Here is a 26143-nt window from a genome sequence, read left to right on the forward strand (position 1 = left end):
GCAGCCGTAGCTAGGCTTTAATTTAGTAATCTTTTCATAAAATGTAACGATGGGGAAAATGAGAATGTATCAATTAACCGATCTGCCAGATGATCTAAAACAATAGAATGAGTGTTACATTTCTTGTATTGATGTCGCATATGCAACAGTCTCACTATTGTTATACGAGTTGAATTCGTCCATGCATTTCTCCAAGTACAGTCAAGTATCCTATCCAAACGGGAAAACAAATCGAATGATACGCAAACGATTTATCCTGCAATATTTCAGTCATTTTTCAAAGTTATCCTTTATACCACAGAAGCATAATCTATCACTTGTCATCGCCCAGAATTCGGCAGGTATTCCACTGAAGGCCAGAACCTACTCCATCCTTGTTAAAATGAGTTCAGACAAAAAAATAGAAAAGGCTAAAGCAGATAAGCAGAAATCGCTCCATAAGAAACTGATGGACGAAATTAAAAGCAAAAAAGTAACGAGGAGCATTGCAAATGAAGCAGAAAAGAACTGGAAAGGTAATATAAAGTTTCTATTAATCAAATTTTGTCCAAAGATTATGAAAGATCAAGATCTATAAAATAGGCAGTAGCTAGAGATCTGGTAACCAGACCGCTAGGTGATATCACTTTGTGTCAACGCTGATTACTGTATCAACCTTTCGGGTACAATATAAGAAAGCCTAACCCTTACCTTTATTTGATATATTAACCATTTTGTACATGTAGTAGTTATCCTCATTATTTTTTTTCTCCCAGAAAGTCGCTGTTGATGGTCATTTTTCCAGTGAACTTCCTGTACTGTCTGGAGTTCCCCAGGGGTCTGTTCTTGGGCCATGTCTCTTCCTGGTATATATCAATGACTTACCAGATTCCGTCAAATGTAACGCAAGAATGTTTGCAGATGACACCATAATATACCTTACCATCAACTCCATTTCAGATAGTATATCTCTGCAACAAGACCTGATTAGCTTAGAAACCTGGGAGAAGACATGGTCCATGGAGTTCAACCCGGACAAGTGTGAAGTCCTTAGAATTTTTAGAAAGAAAAATCCTGTAGTCTACCCCTACAAACTTCACAACATAGAGTTAAAAACTTGTGAGGCAGCTAAATACTTAGGCATAACCATTTCCAAAGATCTAAACTGGTCCAAACACATTGACAGTATCACTTCCAAAGCAACTTCCACTCTTCGCTTCATACAACGAAATGTCAAAACTGATAATAAAAAGGTCAAAATTGCTGCCTGTAACACCTATGTCCGCCCTCAACTTGAGTACTGTTCAAGCGTCTGGCATCCTTGGCAAAAAAACCCTCACTAGCAAAGTCGAAAATGTCCAAAGGTCAGCTGCTAGTACGTCATGTAATGACTACAGTTACACCAGTAGTGTTACACAAATGCTGAAAACCTTAGTATAGGAATACACTCCAATATAGAAGGTTACACAATTCCTTAGTAATGTTTTATAAAATAAGGACCCAGACAGTTGCAGTCGACCAATCTCATCTTTTTCCCAACTAGAAACCTAAATACTTAATTCCCCATGTCTCACACATCAGTACTTTTCTAACTCCTACTCCCTAGGACCATCCGACTCTGGAAACTCCCTACCAACTCATGTTAAATTAGCCCCAGTCTCAGTATCTTTAGAGAGAAGGCTGGCGGTGGTCAGTATGTATTCTGTTGCCTCTGTCCCATTTTAAACTGTAGCATACTGGTCTTTTTTAGCTTTTATTCTTTTAACATTTGTATCATATCGTTCTTTAACAACGTTTCTCTGACAGCGCCGCCCAGTGATAGTCGGAAATCGACGGTTGGGTGAAAGATGTAGATGTAGATGTTTTTTTGTTTTTTTTGTGATTGAAGGATTAGAATAATGAACTTAAGCTTTTCTTTAATAGTGTTTTAGTTTTTGATTGTGCTCATGAATTGCGGAATAATTTTCATTGTACTGATAAAGTAAATGACATGCAGTGTCTAACTGAAATCGCCAATAAAATTCCATGTTCAGTTTAATATCTCCAGCCAGAGTGAGAGCTGTTTACAAAAATATTTACAAAAAACTATGTCATAGAAGCAACGTTATGACAACAAATTAAAGTATCATATACGCTGGTAAAACAGTATATAATGCTACAAGTATATTGATAACCTAACCATTAGACTCTGGTTCTAGAGGTCCTGTTATCTGACCCCTAGCCACTTTCTATAAAATAAGGAACTGGTTAGGGACTTAATAAAGGAAATTAATGAAAGAATCCATTACTACACAAAATTGACCACTAAAATTATCAAATTTGTGATCCTGTTTTTTCTTGGGTTTAAAGGATTATAAAAACTTCTTTTTCTCCCCTACTTGCAATGTAAAAACCACAAAAAAAACAGGAAGCACATTTTTGAAATCATGACCTTTTTTTGCTGTATAGATGAAAGTTTCCTCTCTGCAAAATGCCATTTAAGTATTCATATATTATTAATAACAGGACCTCTAGACAGCCCTACACATGTTGTCTAGAATCCAGTAACCAGACCTCTAGACACCGGATCTAGAGGTCCGGATACCAGACTCCTAGCCACTGTCTGATAGATAAATACTGCCTATATAAGTACTGGCTTGGTAAGTTCTGTTTAAATTTAAGTACTGCCTATGTACATGTAAGTACTGCTTAGAGCTTATTGAATAGTGTTTTTACTTTTTATAAATTTATAAGTATTAAAGGATGACACTTAGTAAATTTAAATTTGACCAATCCAGGGCTTGTCCTTTTAAAAAGTCTAACAGAATAGATTTTATAGATCCTACATTAAATTGCATACTTGATTCATATTTGTTTCAGAGTATTATCTGAAGCTGCCATTGGGGGAAAAGAGGGGACTTTACAGCTGTGGCAAGAAATTTGTAGAAATTGATCAAGTAAAGTCATGGACAGACTATGCTGGAAATATTGATGGAAAAGGTCAGTTTGAACGTTGTGTAGTTATACATATATGTATATGTTTCATAATTTTTTTGACATTGAAATTAAGGAAATCATTTGAAGAACAATAAATCTACCATGCTACTGTAAAAGAGGTCAGTCAGATTTTTAGTTCCAAGGAGAGTTGTTGTGATTGCCCTGTGTCCGCCGCCGTCCGTTGCCGTGCATCATCAACTATTTTACTGTTAACACTTTAGAGATTGCAATAGTGTCCCAGTCTTCATGAAACTAAGTCAGCTTGTTACCTTCAATAAAATCTTGAATGAGTCTGAAACTGGGTCATATGGGTTCTGTTAATAGGAAGACCTTTTCAACACTCTAAAAGCTATATTTTCTACTTGGTCTTCATAAAACTTTGTACGAATGTTTGTCACTGAAATCTACTGGGTTACCTGAGGTCAAAAACTATTTTATCCTAGATAAACGTTGTTAGGACTAGAGGCCAAATTTTGTACCTGATCTTCATAAAACTTTGTCAGAATGTATGTCTCTTTGAATTCCAGGTCAGATTTAAAATCAGGTAACCTCAGCTCAGAAACTACTTAGGTCAATTCCTAGAAAATCCTTAATAACACTTTAGAGGCCACATTGTCTACTTGATCTTATTTAAACTTTTTCAAACTCTCTGATGTTTTTCTAAAATTCAAAATTGGGTTACCCAGGATCAACAACTATGTCGCTTGAGCAGATCATTAAAAAAAAACACTTGTAAACACCTAGGTTTATATTTTGTGCTAGATCTTCGTATAACTTTGTCAAAATAGTTTTCTATATGAAATCTATGTTAGTTTTTAAACTTGGTAAAGAACTAGTTCACTAGGTCACCCTATCTTACCCCTTCCGCCTCAAAAAATACTCTTCTTGCGTTTCTTGATGACGTTTTGTAGTATCCATGCTCCACCCCACCCCACTAATGACTCATACTGCAATCTTAGGTAATGTAAAAATTTACATAGTTTTGCGTTGTCAACAAGTAACGTATGACAGTAAAGTGGCAGGAAATGGTGGGGCATCAGTGTTCTATGGACACATGTATAGTGAGGTTTGAAGCTATTGTCTGTTCAGTTATTAATGTTTACACTTACATGTATTGCAGATAAACAATTATTTTACATTGTATTCTCAGTAAAGAGGACTGCCAATCCCTTGTTTGATGTGGATGAGGAATTAAACATGAAGATATCATTGTGGCGTGGAGACATTACAACACTGGAAATAGACGTCATCTGTAATGCTGCAAATACTAGTTTATTAGGAGGGGGTGGAGGTAATATGCTTTATATATTAGGAACTTTATATCAACATACTGTTAAAAGACTTGAGGCCTCCATGGAGGAGTGGTTAAGGTCACTGACTTCAAATCACTAACCTCTCATTAATGTGGATTTGATTCACAAGATTATTGTTACCTCCCTTTGTCTGTCTTAGTTGCTCAACCAGGATAGATTTGAAAGAAATGAATTCGGAACATACACACTGCTCTAAAACTTTCCTTTTGGCGTGGATTGTTCAAGTATCCCTGTATGTACCAAATGAAAATTTAAAGCTATAAAACTAGATATTATGCTGAAACTAGCTAAATCGGCCAAGACACTTCGGAATTATGGCCCTTGACAATAATTTATAAATCACCTAGATGCATAAAAATGCTGAAGTCTTCATTCTCAAACATGCACCAAAAACCATTCATTTGTCCGCACTCTTAAGTCAAACATTTCGTATCCGATCTTCACCAAACTCGAACAAAATGTGTTTGCAAATAAGACCTTGGCCAAGTTTGATAACTAGCCAAATCGGTTAAGACACTTCGGAATTATGGCCCTTGACAATAACTAATGAATCACCTAGACTCATAAAAATGCTGAAGTCTTCATTCTCAAACATGCACCAAAAATCATTCATCTTGTCCGCACTCTAAGTCGAATATTTCTCATCCGATCTTCACCAAACTTGAACAAAATGTGTTTGACCATAAGACCTTGGCCAAGTTCGATGACTAGCTAAATCGGCCAAGACACTTCGGAATTTTGGCCCTTGACAATAATTTATGAATCACCTAGATGCATAAAAATGCTGAAGTCTTCATTCTCAAACATGCACCAAAAACCATTCATCTTGTCCGCACTCTAAGTCGAATATTTCTCATCCGATCTTCACCAAACTTGAACAAAATGTGTTTGACCATAAGACCTCGGCCAAGTTCGATAACTAGCTAAATCGGCCAAGACACTTCGTAATTATGGCCTTTGACAATAATTTATGAATCACCTAGATGCATAAAGATGCTGAAGTCTTCATTCTCAAACATGCACCAAAAACCATTCATCTTGTCTGCACTCTTAAGTCAAACATTTCGTATCCGATCTTCACCAAACTCGAACAAAATGTGTTTGCAAATAAGACCTTGGCCAAGTTTGATAACTAGCCAAATCGGTTAAGACACTTCGGAATTATGGCCCTTGACAATAACTAATGAATCACCTAGACTCATAAAAATGCTGAAGTCTTCATTCTCAAACATGCACCAAAAATCATTCATCTTGTCCGCACTCCAAGTCAGACGGTTTTTTTTCCGACCTTCACCAAACTTGAACAAAATGTGTATGACCATAATTCCTCTCCCAGGTTCGATAACTAGCAAAATTGGCTTAGGCACTTCAGAATTATGGCCCTTGAGTTACTGAAAATCAGCCATTTTACTCTTCAAAGGTATATTTGTTGTGACTAAACAGTATAAAAACACTGACTTAGTGTTTAGATGATTAGGCAGTTGTGGGAGACATGCGCTTTTCTCAAAAGTAGCTCTAGTTTAGTGTATATGTGCATGACAGTTTTTTGTCCCCCACCAATGAAATCGGGAGTGGGGTATTGAAATGGCGTTGTCCGTCCATCAGTGCGTCCATCCGTCCGCAGCCATTTCTCAGTAACTAGCAAATAGAATTTCATGAAACTTGAAATAAACATGAACCAACATACTGAGATGATGCCCGTCAAGTTTTTTTTTTGGATTGGTCAATTTCCCTTAGAGTTATTGCCCTTGATTTAATGAAAAAAAGTCTGTCTGCAGCCATTTCTCAGTAACTATCAGATAGAATTTCATAAAACTTGAAATAAACATGAACCAGTTTACTGCGATAATGCCAGTCAATTTTTTTTTTGGATTCAGTTTCCCTTAGAGTTATTGCCTTTAATTGTTAAAAAATCCACAGATTTGTACATAACAAACCAACCAATTGGTAGAACTTCATTAAACTTCTTTCATTCTTTTCCATGAACATTTATTATATACATGTGAAGTTGTGTACCCACACCTGGTCACCACCTTGCCTTGGTCGCACCCCATCTCCCCCCACCCATTAAATCATTCCTTTTTATTATTCTTTTTTTCAAATCTTCCATGAATATTTGAATATTTTATCAACATGCAAAGTTGTAATGTTCCCCCCACCTCATTCTCCACCACCCCGATCATGCATCCGTCAACATGTGAATTTTGAATTTTGTACCCCCCCCTAAAAAAAGGCATTTATTTTCTGTTACAATGATTTTGACTAATGAAATTATTTGCTTCTTAGTAACATCCTTAACTTTTTGTCGGGTATATGTTTTGCCGTTCCTCACCACAAACCCTTTCGGTGGGGGATACCAATTCATTGAATTTGCTTGTTTTTTGTGGGATGGATGAAGGTTTACAGCAACCATATCTCCTATTTTCTTCACTTACTTGAATTTTTCTTGTCAATTCAGAAACTTTACAAATGAAATGTTTTGTTTCCTCTGACAAAGCATTATATTGGGGTATTATTATCCACTGCCGATGATGGAAGGATAATGTTTAGGCATTGTCTGTCCGTCCGTGTATATGTTCATATAATTCAAAAAGTGTTTTAGCTAGAATCACCAAATCTCACTTAATTATTAATTAGCACAAGGTCTTTGCTCATTTTCATTAATATCCCCCTTGTCCCAGTAAAAAAGGTAGAGTTGTTCTCCTTGATTTGGTAGAAAAAAATATTTTTGACTGTATCTTAAGCAACTTACTGATGGATTACACAAACGTAGATCATGATAGGGTGCACATTCATGAGCAGCTTTTATCAGGATCACTTCAGTAACCAGAGTTATTGCCCTTTAATTGGTTATAATCAATAAATGCTCACATAACAAATTAATCCATTGGTGGGTCTTCATGAAACTTTATACAGATATAGATCACTACTATATGTGTCACGCCACAACATTTTGGGGCTTGTTGAGTTTTGACGTCATTTGCGAGAACGTGATGAAAACATGACGTGCAGGATTAATTGACGCTAATTGATGACAATGTTCATTTTTAGCTCAACTATTCGAAGAATAGTCTAGCTATTCTACTTACCCTGGCGTCGGCGTCGGCGTCACACCTTGGTTAAGTTTTTGCATGCAAGTACATACAGCTATCATTTAAAGGCATATAGCTTTGAAACTTATTTATTCTTTTTCTAGGTCAATTACCAACCTCACTGGGTCAAGTTCCATAACTCTAACATGTATTTTGAGCAAATTATGCCCCCTTTTGGACTTAGAAAATTCTGGTTAAAGTTTTACATGCAACTTACTATCTCCAAAACTAATGTAGATATTGAATTGAAATTTCACATGTGTCTTCGGGGTTATAAAACTAGTTGATAGCACCAAGTCCCATAACTCTGACCTTCATTTTGGCCAAATTATGCCCCCTTTTGGACTTAGAAAATTCTGGTTAAAGTTTTGTGTGCAAGTACATACAGCTATTACTGAAAGGCATATAGATTTGAAACTTATTTTTTCTTTTTCTAGATCTTACCAGCCTCATGGGTCAAGTCCTACTGCATTATTTTGGCAAATATCCTTTGGATAGAAATCGGTTAAAGTTTACATCAGTTATATCTCCAATAGCAGTATAAATGAAATTAATGTTCTCAGGTTATACAACTATGATAATAAGCCAACCTGACTGTATTTGGCATTATGCCCCTTTGACTTAGAAAATCCTGGTTAAAGTTTTACATGCAAGTTACTATCTCCAAAACTAATGCAGTTATTAAATTGAAACTTCACATGTGTCTTCAGGGTTATACAACTAGTTGATAGAATCAAGTCCAATAACTCTGACATGTATTTTGGGCAAATTATGCCCCCTTTTGGACTTAGAAAATCCTGGTTAAAGTTTTGCATGCAAGTACACACAGCTATTACCAAAAGGCAGATAGCTTTGAAACTTATTTATTCTTTTTCTAGGTCAATTACCACCCTCACTGGGTCAAGTTCCATAACTCTTAACATGTATTTTGAGCAAATTATGCCCCCTTTTGGACTTAGAATATTCTGGTTAAAGTTTACATGCAAGTTACTATCTCCAAAACTAATGCAGATATTGAATTGAAACTTAACATGTTTCTTCGGGGTTATAAAACTAGGTGATAGCATCAAGTCCCATAACTCTGATACGCATTTTGGTCAAATTATATCCCCTTTTGAACTTAAAACTCTTTCGATATTTAACATTTTGGGTAATAATTTCCTGCTTCTGTGACAATATTTCGAATAGTCGAGCTTGGCTGTCTTACGGACAGCTCTTGTTTAAATCTAATGCTCGTAATGATGCCGTTTACATGCTTGAGACAGTACCTTATTATTTCTTCTTTCAGTCTTTGACAGACACCGATAAAATTCCCGTTATTATTTAAGTAAAAAAAAGTCAGCAAATATTTAACATGAAAAATTGATAATTCTGGTCATGCTAATTGCTTGAAAGTTCCCCTTATCCACTGTATACAACTTTCACAAAAGAATAATTTCACGCTTGACACCGTTGCCATAGTAAAACATGGCACAGTCCTATTAAACATAATTTGTGTATATCTAGAAGTTTAATATCTTTAAAAATATAGTCCCCCTCATTACAAAAACAACCTATTTGGCGCAGGTTATAAATTCACAGAATTTGCTTGTTAACTGTAGTGACAGCTCCAGTTTCCACATATTTGCCGTATTACACTATTCAATATAGAATCAAGCAGTCAGTCTCCTCTGACAGCTTTTGTATTATTTGTATGTACAGCACTCGTCTAAAATGTATCTTTGGACATTATTTCTGTGTAGTGCAAACCTTGTTTTCAAAAAAAAACAAAATCGTATTGCTTTGTTTTTAAATTTTGACCAAAGTCTACATTCTGTAAATGTATTATGGTATTACATGTTCACATAAGCTTAACATAATCATTGTCAATCTTTGTTAAAGTGGATGGAGTAATACACAGATCAGCAGGGAAAAAATTGCTAGAGGAATGTACCAAACTGAATGGCTGCGAGACTGGCAGTGCTAAACTAACAGGAGGTTGGTTTTATTACATGTTTTTCAGTGAATAATTGGAAATTTAGAATGAAATGTTTCTAGTATTTTCACATTGAAAAAACAGCAAATATATTTTTGCTGGTAAGAAAATGTAAAATAGGTCAAATTTTGTTAAAACATGAAATAAAGAGGAACTTTGTTTGTTATAGATATATCTGAATGTCTATTGTTTGTGAATACCAGATCTTAGATTTCCACACCACATGGGAAAATATGGCATCTAATGTTAATTTTGTGAAAGACATATTGACATGTTATGACACTTATCTGACTAAGAAAATTTGGTTGAAGTTTAGCCAAAGATTGTTTAATTATAATTACCTGATGACCCCAAAGTAGGGGTCATTTGACTGTGACCTTGACCTACTGACCTACTTTCTTGTGGTTTTTTTTTATGATACAGCCTTGACTTTTTGCACACCAATCTTAAAACTGTCTTTCTGTGAATGTGACCTACTGACCTACTTTCTTAACATTTTAGCATCAGTTTGACATTTGAAACATGTAGCTCATATTACTCAGGTGAGCGATCAAGGGTCATCATGACCCTTTTGTTTATATGGATACAAACACTATGTTCTGATTTCAGGTTACAAGTTGCCTGCTAAATGTAAGTATAATTAGAATATCCAGTTTCCTGTAATATGTTAGCAATTTACTGATTTTACTGAAAATATGTTACTTGCAGTGATAGAAATAGTTGTACAAGTTTCTGCCAGTTTTGAGAAGAGCCCTTACATCGAAAAAGACTTCCTTTCTGTAAACATTGTTATATGAAAGCTCAGAGTTTTGCTAAGTTAATGTAGATTTGGAATGGTGTTACTGGTGACATTTTCTACAGTCTTACTATTATTGTTGCTATGGGAATAATGTGTTACTGTAGCGACTGGTATCAGGTCCTTTTAGAGACAAGGAACCATCCTGTATAACTGTATGCATTGTAGAGTTACAGTGTCACTTTATCCTGAAATAATGTCTTTATTTTATGTACATTTTTATAACTGACATATTTTTAATAGTCAGGTATATAATGATATTGTCAGAATATGTAGAAAATGTGAGCGTCAGTGTACAAAAAGTGCAATGTGTTTTTAATGCCCCCGGTGTCAGACATGAGAGGCATATAGGGTTGAGCTGTCTCTTCATCTGTTGGTCACATTTTCTTTGATGCTCATTTCTTTGATGCTTAGTTTCTCCAACGGTTTTTGTCCAGTTGAAATGAAACTTAGTATGCATATCAGCACGAATTTGACATGCACATAATTGTCAGGACTTTCATGTCTGATTATCGCTTTTGGTATTATGGCCCTTTCTTGGATTTTGAAATATTACAGCTATATCAAAACATTGTGTACTTAACTTCTACAGTTTCCATCCAACTGAAATGAAACTTTGTATGTGCCATCATCATGATGTAGACATGTTCATATTATTGGGACTTTGGTGTTTGTATATTTATACCCCCATCAAACATGTTTGAGGGGGGCTGTATAGGAGTCAGTTACGTCCCGTCGCGTCGCGTCGCGAAATCTATTATCTCAGTTATTACTAAATGGATTTGATTCAAACTTAAAAAAGATGTTCCACCTTATCACCCACATCATGTGACACAAGTTGCATAACTCTGACACCAAGTTTACATGAATTATGTCCCCTTTTACTTAGAATTTAAGGTTAATTTTGTTGTATTTTCACTATATCACAGTTATTACTAAATGGATTTGATTCAAACTTAAAATAGTTGTTCCACCTCATCACCCACATCATGTGACATAAGGTGCTTAACTCTGACATCAATTTTTTATGAATTATGTCCCCTTTTACTTTAAACTTAAGGTTGATTTTGATGTATTTTCACTATATCTCAGTTATTACAAAATGGATTTGATTCAGACTTAAAATAGATGTTCCACCTCATCACCAACGTCATGTGACACAAGGTGCATAACTCTGACACCAATTTTTCATGAATTATGCCCCTTTTTACTTAGAATTTAAGGTTAATTTTGATGTATTTTCACTATATTTCAGTTACTACTGAATGGATTTGATTCAAACTTAAAATAGGTGTTCCACCTCATCACCCACATCATGTGACACAGGGTGCCTAACTCTGACACCAATTTTTCTTGAATTATGTCCCCTTTTACTTAGAATTTAAGGTTAATTTTGATGTTTTTTCACTATATCTCATTCTGATTGGCTTAGAGCCAAAGGGAAGTAACCTTTTTTTAAATTTATACCGAGTTTCTTCCCCTTAAATTCCAAGAATTAGTCTATTTTTAGAAATCCTATTTTTAGATTTTCAGTATTTTAGGTATTTTTCTAACTTTTTTATTATAAGTCCTATGCAAAAAGTAAATACATTTTTTCTGTGGTAACATGGGTTGGTAAGACACTTTTTTGTATTCACTTTTAGTGTATCTCTAATATTAGAGATTTTTTATATTTACTAGTATTACTATACTTATACTAGTATTACTTATAGCCCAGGATGAAGTACTCCAAAGATGAATAAAATTCTTTTTAAGTATTAAGCTTTTTTTGACACTTTTATATTATTCTAAGTATTTTTAACATTTCTTATGGTTGCCATTCTTCTGTGACAAGACCGTATGGTGGGGGTATGAGTCACTCCTGTGACAGTTCTAGTTTTTTCTGGAGTTACAGCCCTGTTTTGGATTATTCTAACAAGCTTTTTCAGGTGGGGGAGGGGAGGGGGAGTGGGGGGGCATTGGTCATACCATGTTGACATCATTTTTGTTACTGGAAGTTTCGTATGAATGTAGAATTTTTGCAGAGACATTGATCCAGGTCAGTTGTGCCATATGTTGTATATGTTGATGCAACAAAATTTGAATTGATAGTACAGTGCAACCTCTGTATAGCGACACCCTTTGGGAGATACAAATGTTGACTGTTATGCAGAGGTTGTTGTTCTGGAGAGGTAAACTGGATAGTATATATTTCAGCTTAAGGAAATTTTGATGATGTTGTTATAGAGAGGTTTTTGCTTAAGAGGGTCGCTCTGGAGTGGTTGTACTGTATATAGTTAATTGTGATTTGTAATGAAGTTGCACTTTAACAATATGTATACATAGTTTACAGTTGTATTAGTATGTATGTTTTTATTTACCTGTCATGTTATGTTTTACAGATATATTACACACTGTTGGACCTATAGGAGAAAATCCGGAGGCCCTTTCCAGCTGCTACAGGACATGTCTAGATCTTGCCAAGAAACACAAGCTGCGCACAATAGTAGGTTCTGCATACTTTCATTCATTTATGTTTTCGTTAAATGAATTTTAAACATGGACATATGTTGATTTTCAATGTCTACATTTGTTCCTGTATGGTCAAGATGAAACAGACATTAATTGTTGATTTAATAGATAGCATTGCTGGTGCACATTGTACCTGGTTACTACCCGAAACTGTTTGATTGCAGTCATTGTAATACTATGTGACAGTGTCTGACATGCATGGCAGGGTGGTCATTGTTAGTTAGATTCAGTTGATTTGAGAACTTGGTTCGCTTGAACTGAACAGGACAAGCAGTATTTGTTTGAGTTATCAGTAGTTGGAGCCATTGAACTATGTACATTATACAGGGATTTTGCCGGAATCTAACGATGAGTGTGGTACAGGAAATTTGCTGGGATCTGACACTGAGTTTAGGTGAAGGGCGGTGCTTGAATTATCTGAGTTTGAGTGAACGAAGTTTTTTTTGTATTTGAGAAAACTATCCACCAAACATGTGATATGTAAGAGATTTTGTAACGCAAACCAAACTAGGTGGTTTTGCACTGCTACTGTTTTATCGCAGTCACTGTAACTGTTCGTTATATTTCTGTTTTGTTCAAAGAACTGTACATTGGAGGGTTACAACAATTTAAATGTTTCTATGTTTGATTTATTTTACATATTTTTGTTTTGTGTACTTCCAGGCTTTTCCATGTATTTCAACAGGGATATATGGTAAATATTTGAAATTTTAGCTTTCTTTCATGTAAATTGTGAGCTGAATAGAACAGGAATAAAAGTTTTTGAGGTTGAGCTTTCACATAAATTTTCTAAGCTTGTGAAACAGGATATATTATGGAATCACCTGCATTGACAGACTAGGTGTCCACAAAGTTATGTGCTCTTTAACTTGATCAGTTTTCCAATATTCACTAAACTTGGTCACAATGTTTATGGACATAATAGCTACAAAGGATAATCAGCTAGATCTAGGGAGTTATAGCCCTCAGATTACTAAAAAATGGGTTAATTGACAGTTTCGACTCTCTTACTAGATACATGTAATATCTTGGACAAGTTCGAGAACTATCCAGATTGTCATGGTGACTGTGGAGTTATGGCCCATGAATTGCTAAAAATTGCAAACATTGTGTCCACTCTCCAACTTCAGTTAAGTTTTTATCCAGTATTCACCAAACTTTGTCACAATATTTACAGATATAATTTCTGGTGCAACTTTGATAAAAGTCTGTATAGGCCCAGTCACTTTTGAGTTATGGCCCATGAATTACTTATAACTGAGAAATGTGACAAGTGTCTGCTTAATAGCTTACACAGTTATTAACCATTGTTTACTAAACTTAGAACGTTTATGGGCATCTATACTGGGCCAAGATAACCAGCCAGGTAGTCTTTGTTACTCTGGAGTTATGGCCCTTTAATTAGTTGCAGTTTAGAAAAAAACAATGTGCTCAATAGTAGAGTATTTTAAAAGTCAGGGTAATTTGCTGTGAAGGGCATATATATTGTGACAGTTTGTCACACTTGTATATATATGTAATTCAAACGTTTAAACTGTAATTGAAAGAAAAATACCACACAGTTGAATTTGAAACTATCAGTATTTATACCACACAGTTGAATTTGCTATATCAGTATTTATACCACACAATTGAATTTGAAACTGTCAGTATTAATACCACACAGTTCAATTTAAGTATTAATTCTTGTGTCCAAACCAGTCTTTTTAACTTACTGGTATTTAAAACAATACCAGTATAAAATACTAAAACAGTGACCTTTTTCTTACATTGTTTATTTTCAGCTCGACTATACTACGAAGTATGTGGAGAGCTATCGTACTCATCCCGGCATCAGCTTCCTTCCCCGTCCCCACCTTGGTTAAAGTTTTTTTTTTTCTTTCACTCTATCTCAGTTATTACTAAATGGATTTGATTCAAACTTGAAGTAGTTGTTCCACATCATCACCCACATCATATGACACAAGGTGCATAACTCTTGCACCAATGTTTTATGAATTATGCCCCTGTTTGGCTTAGAATTATACTTATTTAGTGTTTTGATACACTTTATCTTTATCTCTCTTGTAACTTAATATTTTTGACACAGACTCAAGCTATTGTGCAATATCTTCATCCACCATTGGAGTCATTAAACACTCCAGTGACAGCTCCAGCTTCCTCAGATGTGCCCAGTTTCACTATCCAGCATCGAAATAGTCGAGCACGCTGTTTCCTGTGACAGCTCTTGTTCCCCCTCTTGTTTTGTTTTTTTTTTGAGAATTTCACTCCATACACTCAGCTGTATAATGTTTAACAGTATGTAATTATCCTCACAGTGGCTTTTGAGAAAAGGCATACGAAGCAGGTTCTGATTCCATTTAGTTAACTTTTCACAGGAAAAGGTATACATGTCTAGGGTCAGACTTACCAGTAAAATATATTTCATGTTTTGTTTTACAGGTTATGATGTGGAAAAAGCAACTCCAGTGGTCATGGAAGCTGTAAGGGATTGGCTTCTTTCAGGAAATAATAGCAGAAGTGTGAGTTTTCGAAGCATTTTGAGTCATTTATATGTAAAATGTAATTCTAACCATAATAATTTCTTTATTTATAGAAAGTAATATATTAAGAAATATACAAACAATTATAAACATATAATTTCAAATATGGAATCGACTTCCAGGTTTGTTTAAGTTTTTGTATGTAAGCTGGTATCTCAGTAACCACTTGTGGGAATGGATTGAAACTTCACACACTTGTCATTTGTGATGTTTTGACATGCACTGTACAGGTTCCATAACTCTGTTTTGCATTTTAACAAGATTCTGCCCCTTTTTGTCGAGCCTGCTGGTGGTGAGCTCAAGGGGCTCGCTGGTGGTGAGATTGACATAGTTGTCACAATGGCGGTTTGGTGTACGTGCGTCTGTCCGTCTGCCCATCCAAGTTTGTCCAGGCTGTAACTTATCCATGGATCAAGGGATTCTTAAATAACTTGGCACATATGTTTGCCTCAGTGACATGGTGTGTCACGTGCAAGAACCAGATTGGTAGCTTAAAGGTCAAGGTCATACTTTGAGGTCAAAGGTTAAAACTTGGTGCTGTTTTGCTTGTCCGGGCTGTCACTCAGCCATGGATTGAGAGATTCTTAAGTACTTTTGCACAGATGTTTGCCTGGATAAGGTGATGTGTCATCTGGACTGTAACTTAGCCATGGATGGAGATGTTCTTAAATAACTTGGCAGAAATGTTTTCTGCAATCATTTCTGTCGCCGCCAAATAGTATCATAAATGTTAGTCCTTTTGACAGCTGGGGGACTCGACATGTTGCGCGTGGGCATCTAGTTTGACTTACCGGTATAATTATTCCGACAGCACTTGTTTTCTGTCAGGTCTATGAAATATTTTCAGTCACTTTTCTTGTCTTGTCTGTAACTTTTTTGGATATTTAAATAACTGTATAAATATTCAACTTAACAAGCTTATGTGTCATATGGACATAATTAAAAAAAAAAGATTGGTGTATTTCCTTCAGAATTACTTTCCTTAAATACGATGACGCGTTTCATTACATTTTACTCTTTTTTTTTCTTTTCTCTGTAAAAATGAAGTACTATTGAAATTCGGTATCTTGAATTCCAAGAAATGAAGTGTTTTACTTCAAGATAACCTAATTTCAACTTAAAATGATATTTTTTGCAAATGTTTTTGGGACAGGACTTGAAAATGTCTTCAGGATAGCCAGAATTTTGAGATAAGCATGTTTTAGATATCAATTTTCAACTGTATTATGAAAACTTTTTTTATATTAATAGATGTTAAAAGCAATTAACAGCTGAAGATTTTCAGATATGCTATGTTAAATCCAAACATATTGTGTGATATAACATAATGTATATGTAGCTTGATGTTGTATACACATCATTGACAGATAGCAGATCATTAGGTCATGCTGCAGTTTAGATAATTAGTCACCTTCCAGTCGGGGATATTGTATTTCATGGCAATACTTCATTCATTCACATTTTCATTTTGATATTGACCAGATTATTTTTAGTCAGTTTTTTTATTCTGTATACTAGAAACTTTGCTTATTCTACACATGATACATTGAGTTTCTGTGTTTTTAGATTGACAAGATTATATTCTGTGTGTTCCTGATAAAAGATGTTGCTGTGTATGAACACAATCTCCTGAAGTATTTTCCAATAGACAAACCTTCAACAGGTTTGTTACATTATTCTTTTTGAAAATTATTAGATTTTAAGCACATTTTAACAACTTTGGGAAACTGTTGGCCAAGCAGTGTGATATTGTAAGAACAATTTGTTTCTTGTTTTAAAGAAGACTTGAAAATACAAGTCATTCTGTGTGCTTTTGAAACATGTATTTTATTATTTTCAAAACTAATTATATCCTAACTTGGTTCTTTCTACAAACCAAGAACAAGTTTCATAAAGATAATAAAAGATTTTACTCAATTGTTAGATAGAAGTATGTCTTCTTGGAGGGCCACCAAGAGAGACTTTTCAGGTCTTCCTCCATCTCCAAAAACAGAAACTGATATACATGACTTTACAATTGGTATGACTTTAAACCCAACAAAACAGTGATTTGTCTAAACAATAGTACCCAGACAGTATTCCTTTTTTCAGAATTGCCAGACAAAAAGAAATCAAAGACAAAAAATGAAACAGATGAACCCAAAGAGCAGAAAGAATTGCCCGAGAAAAAGAAGCCAAAGACTTCAGATTCTACAAAAAATAATACAGAAGAACCCAAAGAGCAGAAAGAATTGCCAGAGAAAAAGAAACCAAAGACTTCAGATTCTACAAAAAATAATACAGGAGAACCCAAGGAGCAGAAAGAATTGCCAGAGAAAAAGAAACCAAAGACTTCAGATTCTACAACAAGTAACACAAAGGAAGTCAAAGAGCAGAAAGACAACAAAACAGAAAAACAACCTAAAATACAGCCAGCAGAATCTAAATCAGACATTGAGAAAAAGGAAAAGGAAAGAAATAATCCAGAAAGGGACAGTGTTAAAGAAAACATTCAGGAGAGTCATCTGTAAATGCAATTGATTCGAATATTATTGTCAGCATTTTTCTTTATTTTACATATGTCATTTTCATTTATTTATTTCATTTGTAAGGATAATCATGTTTAAAACATGGGTATGAAGATTTTTGTCTTGGACTATTTCCAGCTTTTTTATATTATCATACCAAGTGCTGTCACATTTTTTTTTTTTGATGTTACGTAGTTGTAAATGTGGGTTAAGGCCGGGTACAATAACAGTTATTCCAGTATATGGGACATACTTTTATCATTTTCTTGACAAATTCTCCCTTCATAATGAGGTTCCTTGCAGTGATATTTGATGTGGTTACTCTCATAAAACTTAATTGCTTCGACAGCCATTTCAGCACACACATCCCAGCCTTTTGACAAACATTAGGGGCAGATATTTTAGTTAAAGGTGGTCAATCACATTTAAACAACATTTAATGACATTTTTTACTTTTTGTATATTCTGGTAGAGAATTATTTAAGGAACAAAAAGACCGATTACATAGAGTTAGATTCCTATTTGAAATGTTTATTTTATTATTTTTAGCTCACCTGTCACAAAGTGACAAGGTGAGCTTTTGTGATCGCGCAGTGTCCGTCGTCCGTCGTCCGTCCGTGCGTCCGTGCGTCCGTAAACTTTTTGCTTGTGACCACTCTAGAGGTCACATTTTTCATGGGATCTTTATGAAAAATGGTCAGAATGTTCATCTTGATGATATCTAGGTCAAGTTCGAAACTGGGTCACGTGCGGTCAAAAACTAGGTCAGTAGGTCTAAAAATAGAAAAACCTTGTGACCACTCTATAGGTCACATTTTTCATGTGATCTTCATGAAAGGTGGTCAGAATGTTCATCTTGATGATATCTAGGTCAAGTTCGAAACTGGGTCACGTGCAGTCAAAAACTAGGTCAGTAGGTCTAAAAATAGAAAAACCTTGTGACCACTCTAGAGGTCACATTTTTCATGGGATCTTAATGAAAGTTGGTCAGAATGTTCATCTTGATGATATCTAGGTCAAGTTCGAAACTGGGTGACGTGCGGTCAAAAACTAGGTCAGTAGGTCTAAAAATAGAAAAACCTTGTGACCACTCTAGAGGTCACATTTTTCATGGGATCTTCATGAAAAATGGTCAGAATGTTCATCTTGATGATATCTAGGTCAAGTGCGAAACTGGGTTACGTGCCTTCAAAAACTAGGTCAGTAGGTCTAAAAATAGAAAAACCTTGTGACCACTCTAGAGGTCACATTTTTCATGGGATCTTCATGAAAGTTGGTCAGAATGTTCATCTTGATGATATCTAGGTCAAGTGCGAAACTGGGTTACGTGCCTTCAAAAACTAGGTCAGTAGGTCTAAAAATAGAAAAACCTTGTGACCACTCTAGAGGTCACATTTTTCATGGGATCTTCATGAAAGTTGGTCAAAAACGATGTCATACTCAAAACTGGGTCATGTGGGAAGAGGTGAGCGATTCAGGACCATCATGGTCCTCTTGTTTATAAAATTTTATAATTACTCCCCTTTTATATGAAAGTATATAAAAAGCTGGGTATTTCTTTTTATTTCGATACAATGTATTACATTTGCATCTGATAGACATATCAACTATTGAACAATCTTAACCAAAATGCAAGTTTTAAAGCTGTGTGTAGCTTCTGAATTCATTTATTTCCAATCTATCTTGGTTGCGCAACCAAGATAGGCAAAGGGAGGTAATAATAATTTTTCAAACTTGCGTTTCTAATGAATTCCATCTAAATACATAATTTTTAATGCAAATATTTTACAATTATATTACAATATGTCTAATATTTATACATTTCCTTAGGCAAAGTATGTTTATCAAATTTATACTTATGATAAAATAACTCTATCTTGATTGGGCAACCAGGATAGGAAAATGAAAATTTAAAAATACCTCCAGTGAAAATCTAATTTGTATTAAGTGTTAAGTGAACATAAATGAGTGTAAATGATCAGATGCTAAGGTTTCGAACAAATCCGTTACATGGCCAAAATCTGATTATCCACCTTTAAGCTGTTTCTGTCTATGTTAGTGGAGAGTTCATTTTTGAAAATTTTATGTATTATATGTTTGGGAACGTGATGAGGAAGTTTTGTATAATGGATATTTGGACACAATTTTGAGTATGTTTTTTTTTCTAGACCAGATAGGATGAAATTAAAGGTCAGGGCTGAGGAAAAATTTACAATGCTTATAGTCATTTGAATAGTGGAAAGTGGTCATATTGTGGAATAAATACAATTACTTTTACATATAGGGCAGTTGTTGATACCTTTCAACTTTTTTTTTGGTGAAACGTGTTTTGGGACTTCGGTTACAATTATTACTTTTCAGAAGCAAGGACTATTAGGGATTTTGTGAGCATATCAAGTTACAAGAGCAGCACACTATGTTAAGGATTAAAGGCTCATATAATGTTTGGGATTAAAGGAGCATATAACATTTGGGATTACAGGAGCATACAATGTTTAGGGTTACAAGAGCATACAACTTTTGGGATTACAGGAGCATACAATGTTTAGGGTTACAAGAGCATACAACTTGTGGGATTACAGGAGCATACAATGTTTAGGGTTACAAGAGCATACAACTTTTGGGATTACAGGAGCATACAATGTTTAGGGTTACATGAATATACAACTTTTGGGATTACATGAACATACAGTGTTTAGTGTTACAGGAGCATACAACTTTTGTTTGGGATTACAGGAGCATACAATGTTAAGGATTACAGAAGCAAACAACTTTTGGGATTACAGGAGCATACAATGTTAGGGATTATAGGAACACACAATGTTTTGGATTAAAGGAGCATATAACATTTTGGATGACAGGAGCATACAGCATTTAAGTTAACAGGAGCATACAATTTTTGGTCTTACAGGAGCATAGAAATTTAAGGATTATAAGAATACACAATGTTTTGGATTACAGGAACATACACTGTTCAGGATTACAGTCTATAAGCTAAAAAATGGAAACTATTTGTCATACATGGGTGTTTTTATTTGTTTAAAACTTAATGTTCCTTCAGTATGATTTGAATAAGTAAAATGGTCTATATTGTATTTAGAGATAACACATAGCACTACCGCAGATTTTAAAATAATGATGAAATTGGGTTGTGTAATTTTAGTTTGGTATACAAAGAACTGTTGATTTAAAATTATATATGGCTGGTGAATTTTTAGATCTCAGAAGTTTATAAGAAGATAATCAAATGTAGAGATGGCAGTTATGCTTTTTAAAAAAAAATATTTTATGAGTTGTTTGTAGTACAGATTGCTATGCCATTGATAAAATGTTATTTTCTTTAAGATATTGTCTCTTAAACTTAAGATCTTTTTGATGACATTTATAATATGACATTACTAGGGTAATGTTTAATTTTACTTAAATATTCACCCAACTTGAGAAAACATAGCTAGAAAAAATGAGTGGCAAATAATGTTTTAAAAAATGCAAAAGAGAAAATAACAGGCCAGCTAATTTCAGATCATGTTACTATTTACTTCTGGTTTATTAAAGGTCAAGGTCACAGTGACCCGAAACATTTAAAGCATTTCTGGATGATAACTTGGAAAATGCTTTGGCCTAGGATCACGAAACTTGCTAGAAGGTTGATCATGACCAGCAGATGACCCCAGTGAATATTGAGGTCAGCAGGTCAAGGTCAAAGCAACCCGAAACAGTTAAACAGTTTCTGGATGATAACTTGAGAACACTTGGGCCTAGGATCAAGAAACTAAATAGGGAGGTTGATCATGACCAGCCGATGACCCCTATTGATTTTGTGGTCAATAGGTCAACAATTTGCTTTCTATTACTTTTCACAAGTTTTTTAAAGAAAAATCTTGAATCTTGTAATGTGTACAGATTTTGTCTAATATTTTGTGTTAATTATGATTATAACTATGTTTGTATGTGTGCTATATTTAACTTCAGAAAGCAGCTTGAATTGATCTTGTAATTTAATTTAATAACCAGGACTGTTATGTTGTTGTTACAGGTTTTCTCTGTTCATAGAATATTGTTAGGATATGCACTATAGTGCATAAATGATGACAAAATGAAATACTAAAAGTGATATTTGTGGGAAATGGAAATGGAAAGTTTCTTTAATATCTATGCCAACCTTTGAAGAACTGGGGGTATATTGCTTTGCACCTGTCGGTCGCGTTGGTTGGTCAGTTCATCTGTCTGTACAGTTTCCGCCTAATAACTTTAGAAACTCTTGATTCAGAACATTCAGACTTGGTAACATGATTGGGCTTATGAAGTTGATGACCTCTATTGATTTTGGGGTCAGAGGTCAAGGTCACAGGGACCTGAACCTTGAAGTTGGTTCCTGCTCAATAACTTGAGAACCACTTGATCATGAACCCATAAATTTGGAAGCATGAGTTGGCTTAAGAAGATGATGGCCCCTATAGGTTTGGGGGTTAGTATGTCACGGTTTCTGTTCTGTAACTTGAGAATGGCATTATTGGGCTAAATGAAGTGGATAATTTCTATTGTTTTTAGGGTTAATGAATTATTGGTCAAGATCACTAGGGCCTGAGTCTTGAAAACAGTTTCCACTCAGTAGCTTGAGAATCACTTGACCCATAACCTTCAAACTTTATAGCATAATTGGGCTTATGAAGTAGATGACCCCTATATTTTTGAAGGTCAAAGGTCAAGATGACAGGGCCTGAACTTTGAAAATGGTTTCCATTCAAGAACTTGAGAACCACTTTTCAAACTTGATAGCATGATTGGGCTTGTGAAGTTGATGACCTCTATTGTTTTTGGGATCAGTAAGTCAAAGGTGAAGTTCACAGAAGTCTGAACCTTGAAAACTGTTTCCTCTCTGTAACTTGAGAACCATTTGACTTAGTATTTTTAATCATGATGGCATGATTTGGCTTGTGAAGTAGATAACCCCTAATGTTTTGCAGGCTAGTAGGTCAAGGTCATAGTGATCATGGGACTGAAACTGGGACAACCTATAATAGGGGCATTGGTGTTTTACAAACAGCTGCTGTTAAACGTGGTTCAAGAAGTGCTCCATGTATATCTTGCCACAAAATGGGAGATATTTGATTTTTGTTGTGTTCCTCCACCCATCTATCCACAAATTAATACCATTCTTGAAGAATTATGTCTCCCACCACACAGTGGTGTGGGAGACACATTGATTTACTCCAGTCTGTGTGTCAGTCTGTCTGTCTGTCGGTCACAAAGCTTGTCCGCACTCTAAGTCGAACATTTCTCATCCGATTTTCACCAAACTTAAACAAAATGTGTTTGACTATAAGACCTCGGCCAAGTTCGATAACTAGCCAAATCGGTCCAGGCGTCTTGGAGTTATGGCCCTTGAATTACCAAAAATCGGCCTTTTTACTCTTTTTCCGCACTTTAATTCGAACATTTCTCATCCAATCTTCACCAAACTTGAACAAAATGTGTTTGACCATGAGACCTCGGCCAAGTTCGATAACTAGCCAATCGGTCCAGGCATTTTGGAGTTACGACCCTTGAATTATCGAAAAATCGGCCTTTTTACTCTTGTCCGCACTCTAAGTCGAACATTTCTCATCGATCTTCACCAAACTTGAACAAAATGTGTTTGACCATGAGACCATGGCCAAGTTCGATAACTTGCCAAATCGGTCCAGGCATTTTGGAGTTACGGCCCTTGAATTAACGAAAAATCCACCTTTTTACTCTTGTCCGCTCTCTAACTTGAACATTTCTCATCCGATCTTCGCCAAACTTGAACAAAATGTGTTTGGCCATAAGACCTTAGCCAAGTTCGATAACTAGCCAAATCCTGGGCATTTTTCATAGGGGCAGTTGTGGGAGACATGCGCTTTTCTCAAAAGCATCTCTAGTTTTCAGATGATTTTACAGAAATATGACAGTTTTGTGTTGTAATCATGCCTTATGCTCAGTTTTTGCTCCAATGTCTTATATACAGGTCATACAGTGTATTTTATGTATATTGATTGTTCCTCATGTCCAGTAGTAAATATGCAACATTTTGAGCATAATTTGCCAAATGCAATGATAAATGGGAATCATATAATTATTCAAAAACTTCTTATCCAAAAGGCTACTTCTGAAGACTGAGCAAGCATATTTTAATAGCTATTTTGTAACTTCTTTCTCAATATGGGTAAAAAGTTAGCATAACAGTGCCAAGTGGATTGCTAAGTGATACATTTAAATGGATACCTCCTGTTTCTCACTTTGTGAGTTTTACTGTTCAAAAACACGTCTTCCTTATCTCATTTCTTCTTCATTCATCATTTCCTTGCACAACATCTGAATTAACTACATTATATGTATCATTATAGTCTTATACGTTGATACATCCAGCGGAGCTATTCAAAGACTGTTCTCTTACTTTTGTATTCAGATAGGTTAATGTACCTAATATACCTACCATTTCACGTGAAAATCAGGATTATTGATGACAAGTATGGTTTTACGTTTCAACCACTGATCACCAGATAGACATTGATAAGTTGACACGAGAACATGATACAGTAGCATGAAATCACAATGTGAATGCATGATAATATTGTGCGAGGGTATTGTATTTACATAATTGTACTTTTGCACCATTCCTAAGGGCGATGTTACGATACGAAGGGGCAAAAATCTGATCAGATGCAAAGATACCATATTATATCAGACCTGATATCCTTGCATGGTATGTTGGCATTATCGCCCCTTAAAGTCTTTCAATATGACATGCGCAACAAAATGTAGGATGACTTAGTTTTTATCCAGGTAGGTTTCAGAATGCCTTTTTGAAACTTTTATATTCCTGTAGAACTGTTCCAGAACAACAAATTAAATGCATGCTTTGCTAGCCCATGACATACAAACTGCGTAATATAAACCTTTCAATAATATGCATGTATCAATCATAAACACTCTCGTCACCTACAGCACAATTCAACATTTTATTGGTTGAAGTGATATCCACCCATATTAGTGTTTTTGGATAAGCTTTGTCCATCTAGACTTGCTTTATACACAATAGTGTATAGTTTTAGCATATTTCTTTTCAGACAAATTATATACTTCAATCAATACTATCTTTTAAAATGTATTTTAATACATTATTGAAATGAATATGGAAACAACTACTGTGAAATCATTAATATTCGTGGGGGACTTATTTTCATGGATTTTGTGGTTGAGTAAATCCACGAAATTTAATCCCAATGAAGAAGTAAAATTCCCATTCATTTTATGTTCAAAAGTTAAAATCCACGAATTCATATCCCCAAGAAATTGCTGTTTTGACAAAAACCACAAAATTTCGTGCCCACAAAATTAAATGATTTTAAAGTATTCTTGTTTGGCGACGTTTCCATCAGAAACTTTCCTTTCTATTTAAACTATCTTTGAAAATATAGTCTCACAACAAGGAACCAATATTTTTCTTTTTATGCCCCCGAAGGGAGGCATATTAGTTTTCAAATGTCCGTCCGTTCGTTAGTTAGTTAGTCACAACGTTAACTTTTTGCATGAAGGCACTTTACTCGTGAACCACTGCACCCAGGACCTTCACACTTCACATGCTGATAGTACTTATTGAGTATACCACCCCTACTGACTTTGGGGTCACCAGGTCAAAGGTCAAGGTCACAGGGGCCAACGTTAACTTTGCATGAAGGCCTTTTACTCGCGAACCACTGCACCCAGGACCTTCAAACTTCATGTGCTGATAGTACTTATTTAGAACACCACCCTTACTGACTTCGGGGTCACCAGGTCAAAGGTCAAGGTCACAGGGGCCAACGTTAACTTTTTGCATGAAGGCACTTTACTCGGGAACCACTGCACCCAGGACCTTCAAACTTCACATGCTGATAGTACTTATTTAGTAAACCACCCCTACTGACTTTGAGGTCAAAGGTCAAGGTCACAGGGGCCAACGTTAACTTTTTGCATGAAGGCACTTTACTCGGGAACAACTGCACCCAGGACCTTCAAACTTCACATGCTGATAGTACTTATTTAGTACACCACCCCTACTGACTTTGAGGTCAAAGGTCAAGGTCACAGGGGCCAGCGTTAACTTTTTGCATGAAGGCACTTTACTCGCGAACCACTGCACCCAGGACCTTCAAACTTCACATGCTGATAGTACTTATTTAGTACACCACCCCTACTGACTTTGGGGTCACCAGGTCAAAGGTCACAGGGGCCAACATTAACTTTTTGCATGAAGGCTCATTACTCGCGAACCACTGCACCCAGGACCTTCAAACTTCACATGTTGATAATACTTATTGAGTACACCACCCCTACTGACTTCGGGGTCACCAGGTCAAAGGTCAAGGTCACAGGGGCCAAGGTTAACTTTTTGCATGAAGGCACTTTACACATGAACCACTGCACCCAGGACCTTCAAACTTCACA

General features: G+C 35.4%; 1 protein-coding gene across 2 annotated transcripts; it reads left to right on the top strand.

Annotated features, from left to right (window-relative positions):
* Positions 1-103: 103 nt before the first annotated feature.
* Positions 104-21825, top strand: LOC123524346 (ADP-ribose glycohydrolase MACROD1-like). 2 transcript variants are annotated; one of them, XM_053540278.1, is made up of 10 exons: positions 104-341; positions 2839-2958; positions 4106-4246; positions 9242-9337; positions 9945-9965; positions 12513-12616; positions 13306-13336; positions 15085-15164; positions 16752-16848; positions 17277-21825. In XM_053540278.1, the coding sequence occupies exons 1-10, from the start codon at positions 182-184 to the stop codon at positions 17693-17695; spliced, it is 1269 nt and encodes a 422-aa protein (XP_053396253.1). In that variant the 5' UTR covers positions 104-181; the 3' UTR covers positions 17696-21825. The 2 variants fall into 2 exon arrangements, with proteins under 2 accessions (XP_053396253.1, XP_053396246.1); XM_053540271.1 differs by having other exon boundaries at positions 134-515.
* Positions 21826-26143: the final 4318 nt, after the last annotated feature.

The sequence above is a fragment of the Mercenaria mercenaria genome, chromosome 1 (assembly GCF_021730395.1).
Source record: "Mercenaria mercenaria strain notata chromosome 1, MADL_Memer_1, whole genome shotgun sequence".
NCBI lineage: Eukaryota > Metazoa > Mollusca > Bivalvia > Venerida > Veneridae > Mercenaria > Mercenaria mercenaria.

What these genes read in the sequence shown, in the direction of transcription:
- LOC123524346 (XM_053540271.1), top strand. Translation starts at nt 182, where the DNA reads ATGCATTTCTCCAAGTACAGTCAAGTATCCTATCCAAACGGGAAAACA. An exon ending in AGCAGAAAAGAACTGGAAAG is followed by an intron (nt 516 to 2,838) that starts GTAATATAAAGT and finishes TATTTGTTTCAG; the next exon opens with AGTATTATCTGAAGCTGCCA. An exon ending in CAGTGCTAAACTAACAGGAG is followed by an intron (nt 9,338 to 9,944) that starts GTTGGTTTTATT and finishes TTCTGATTTCAG; the next exon opens with GTTACAAGTTGCCTGCTAAA.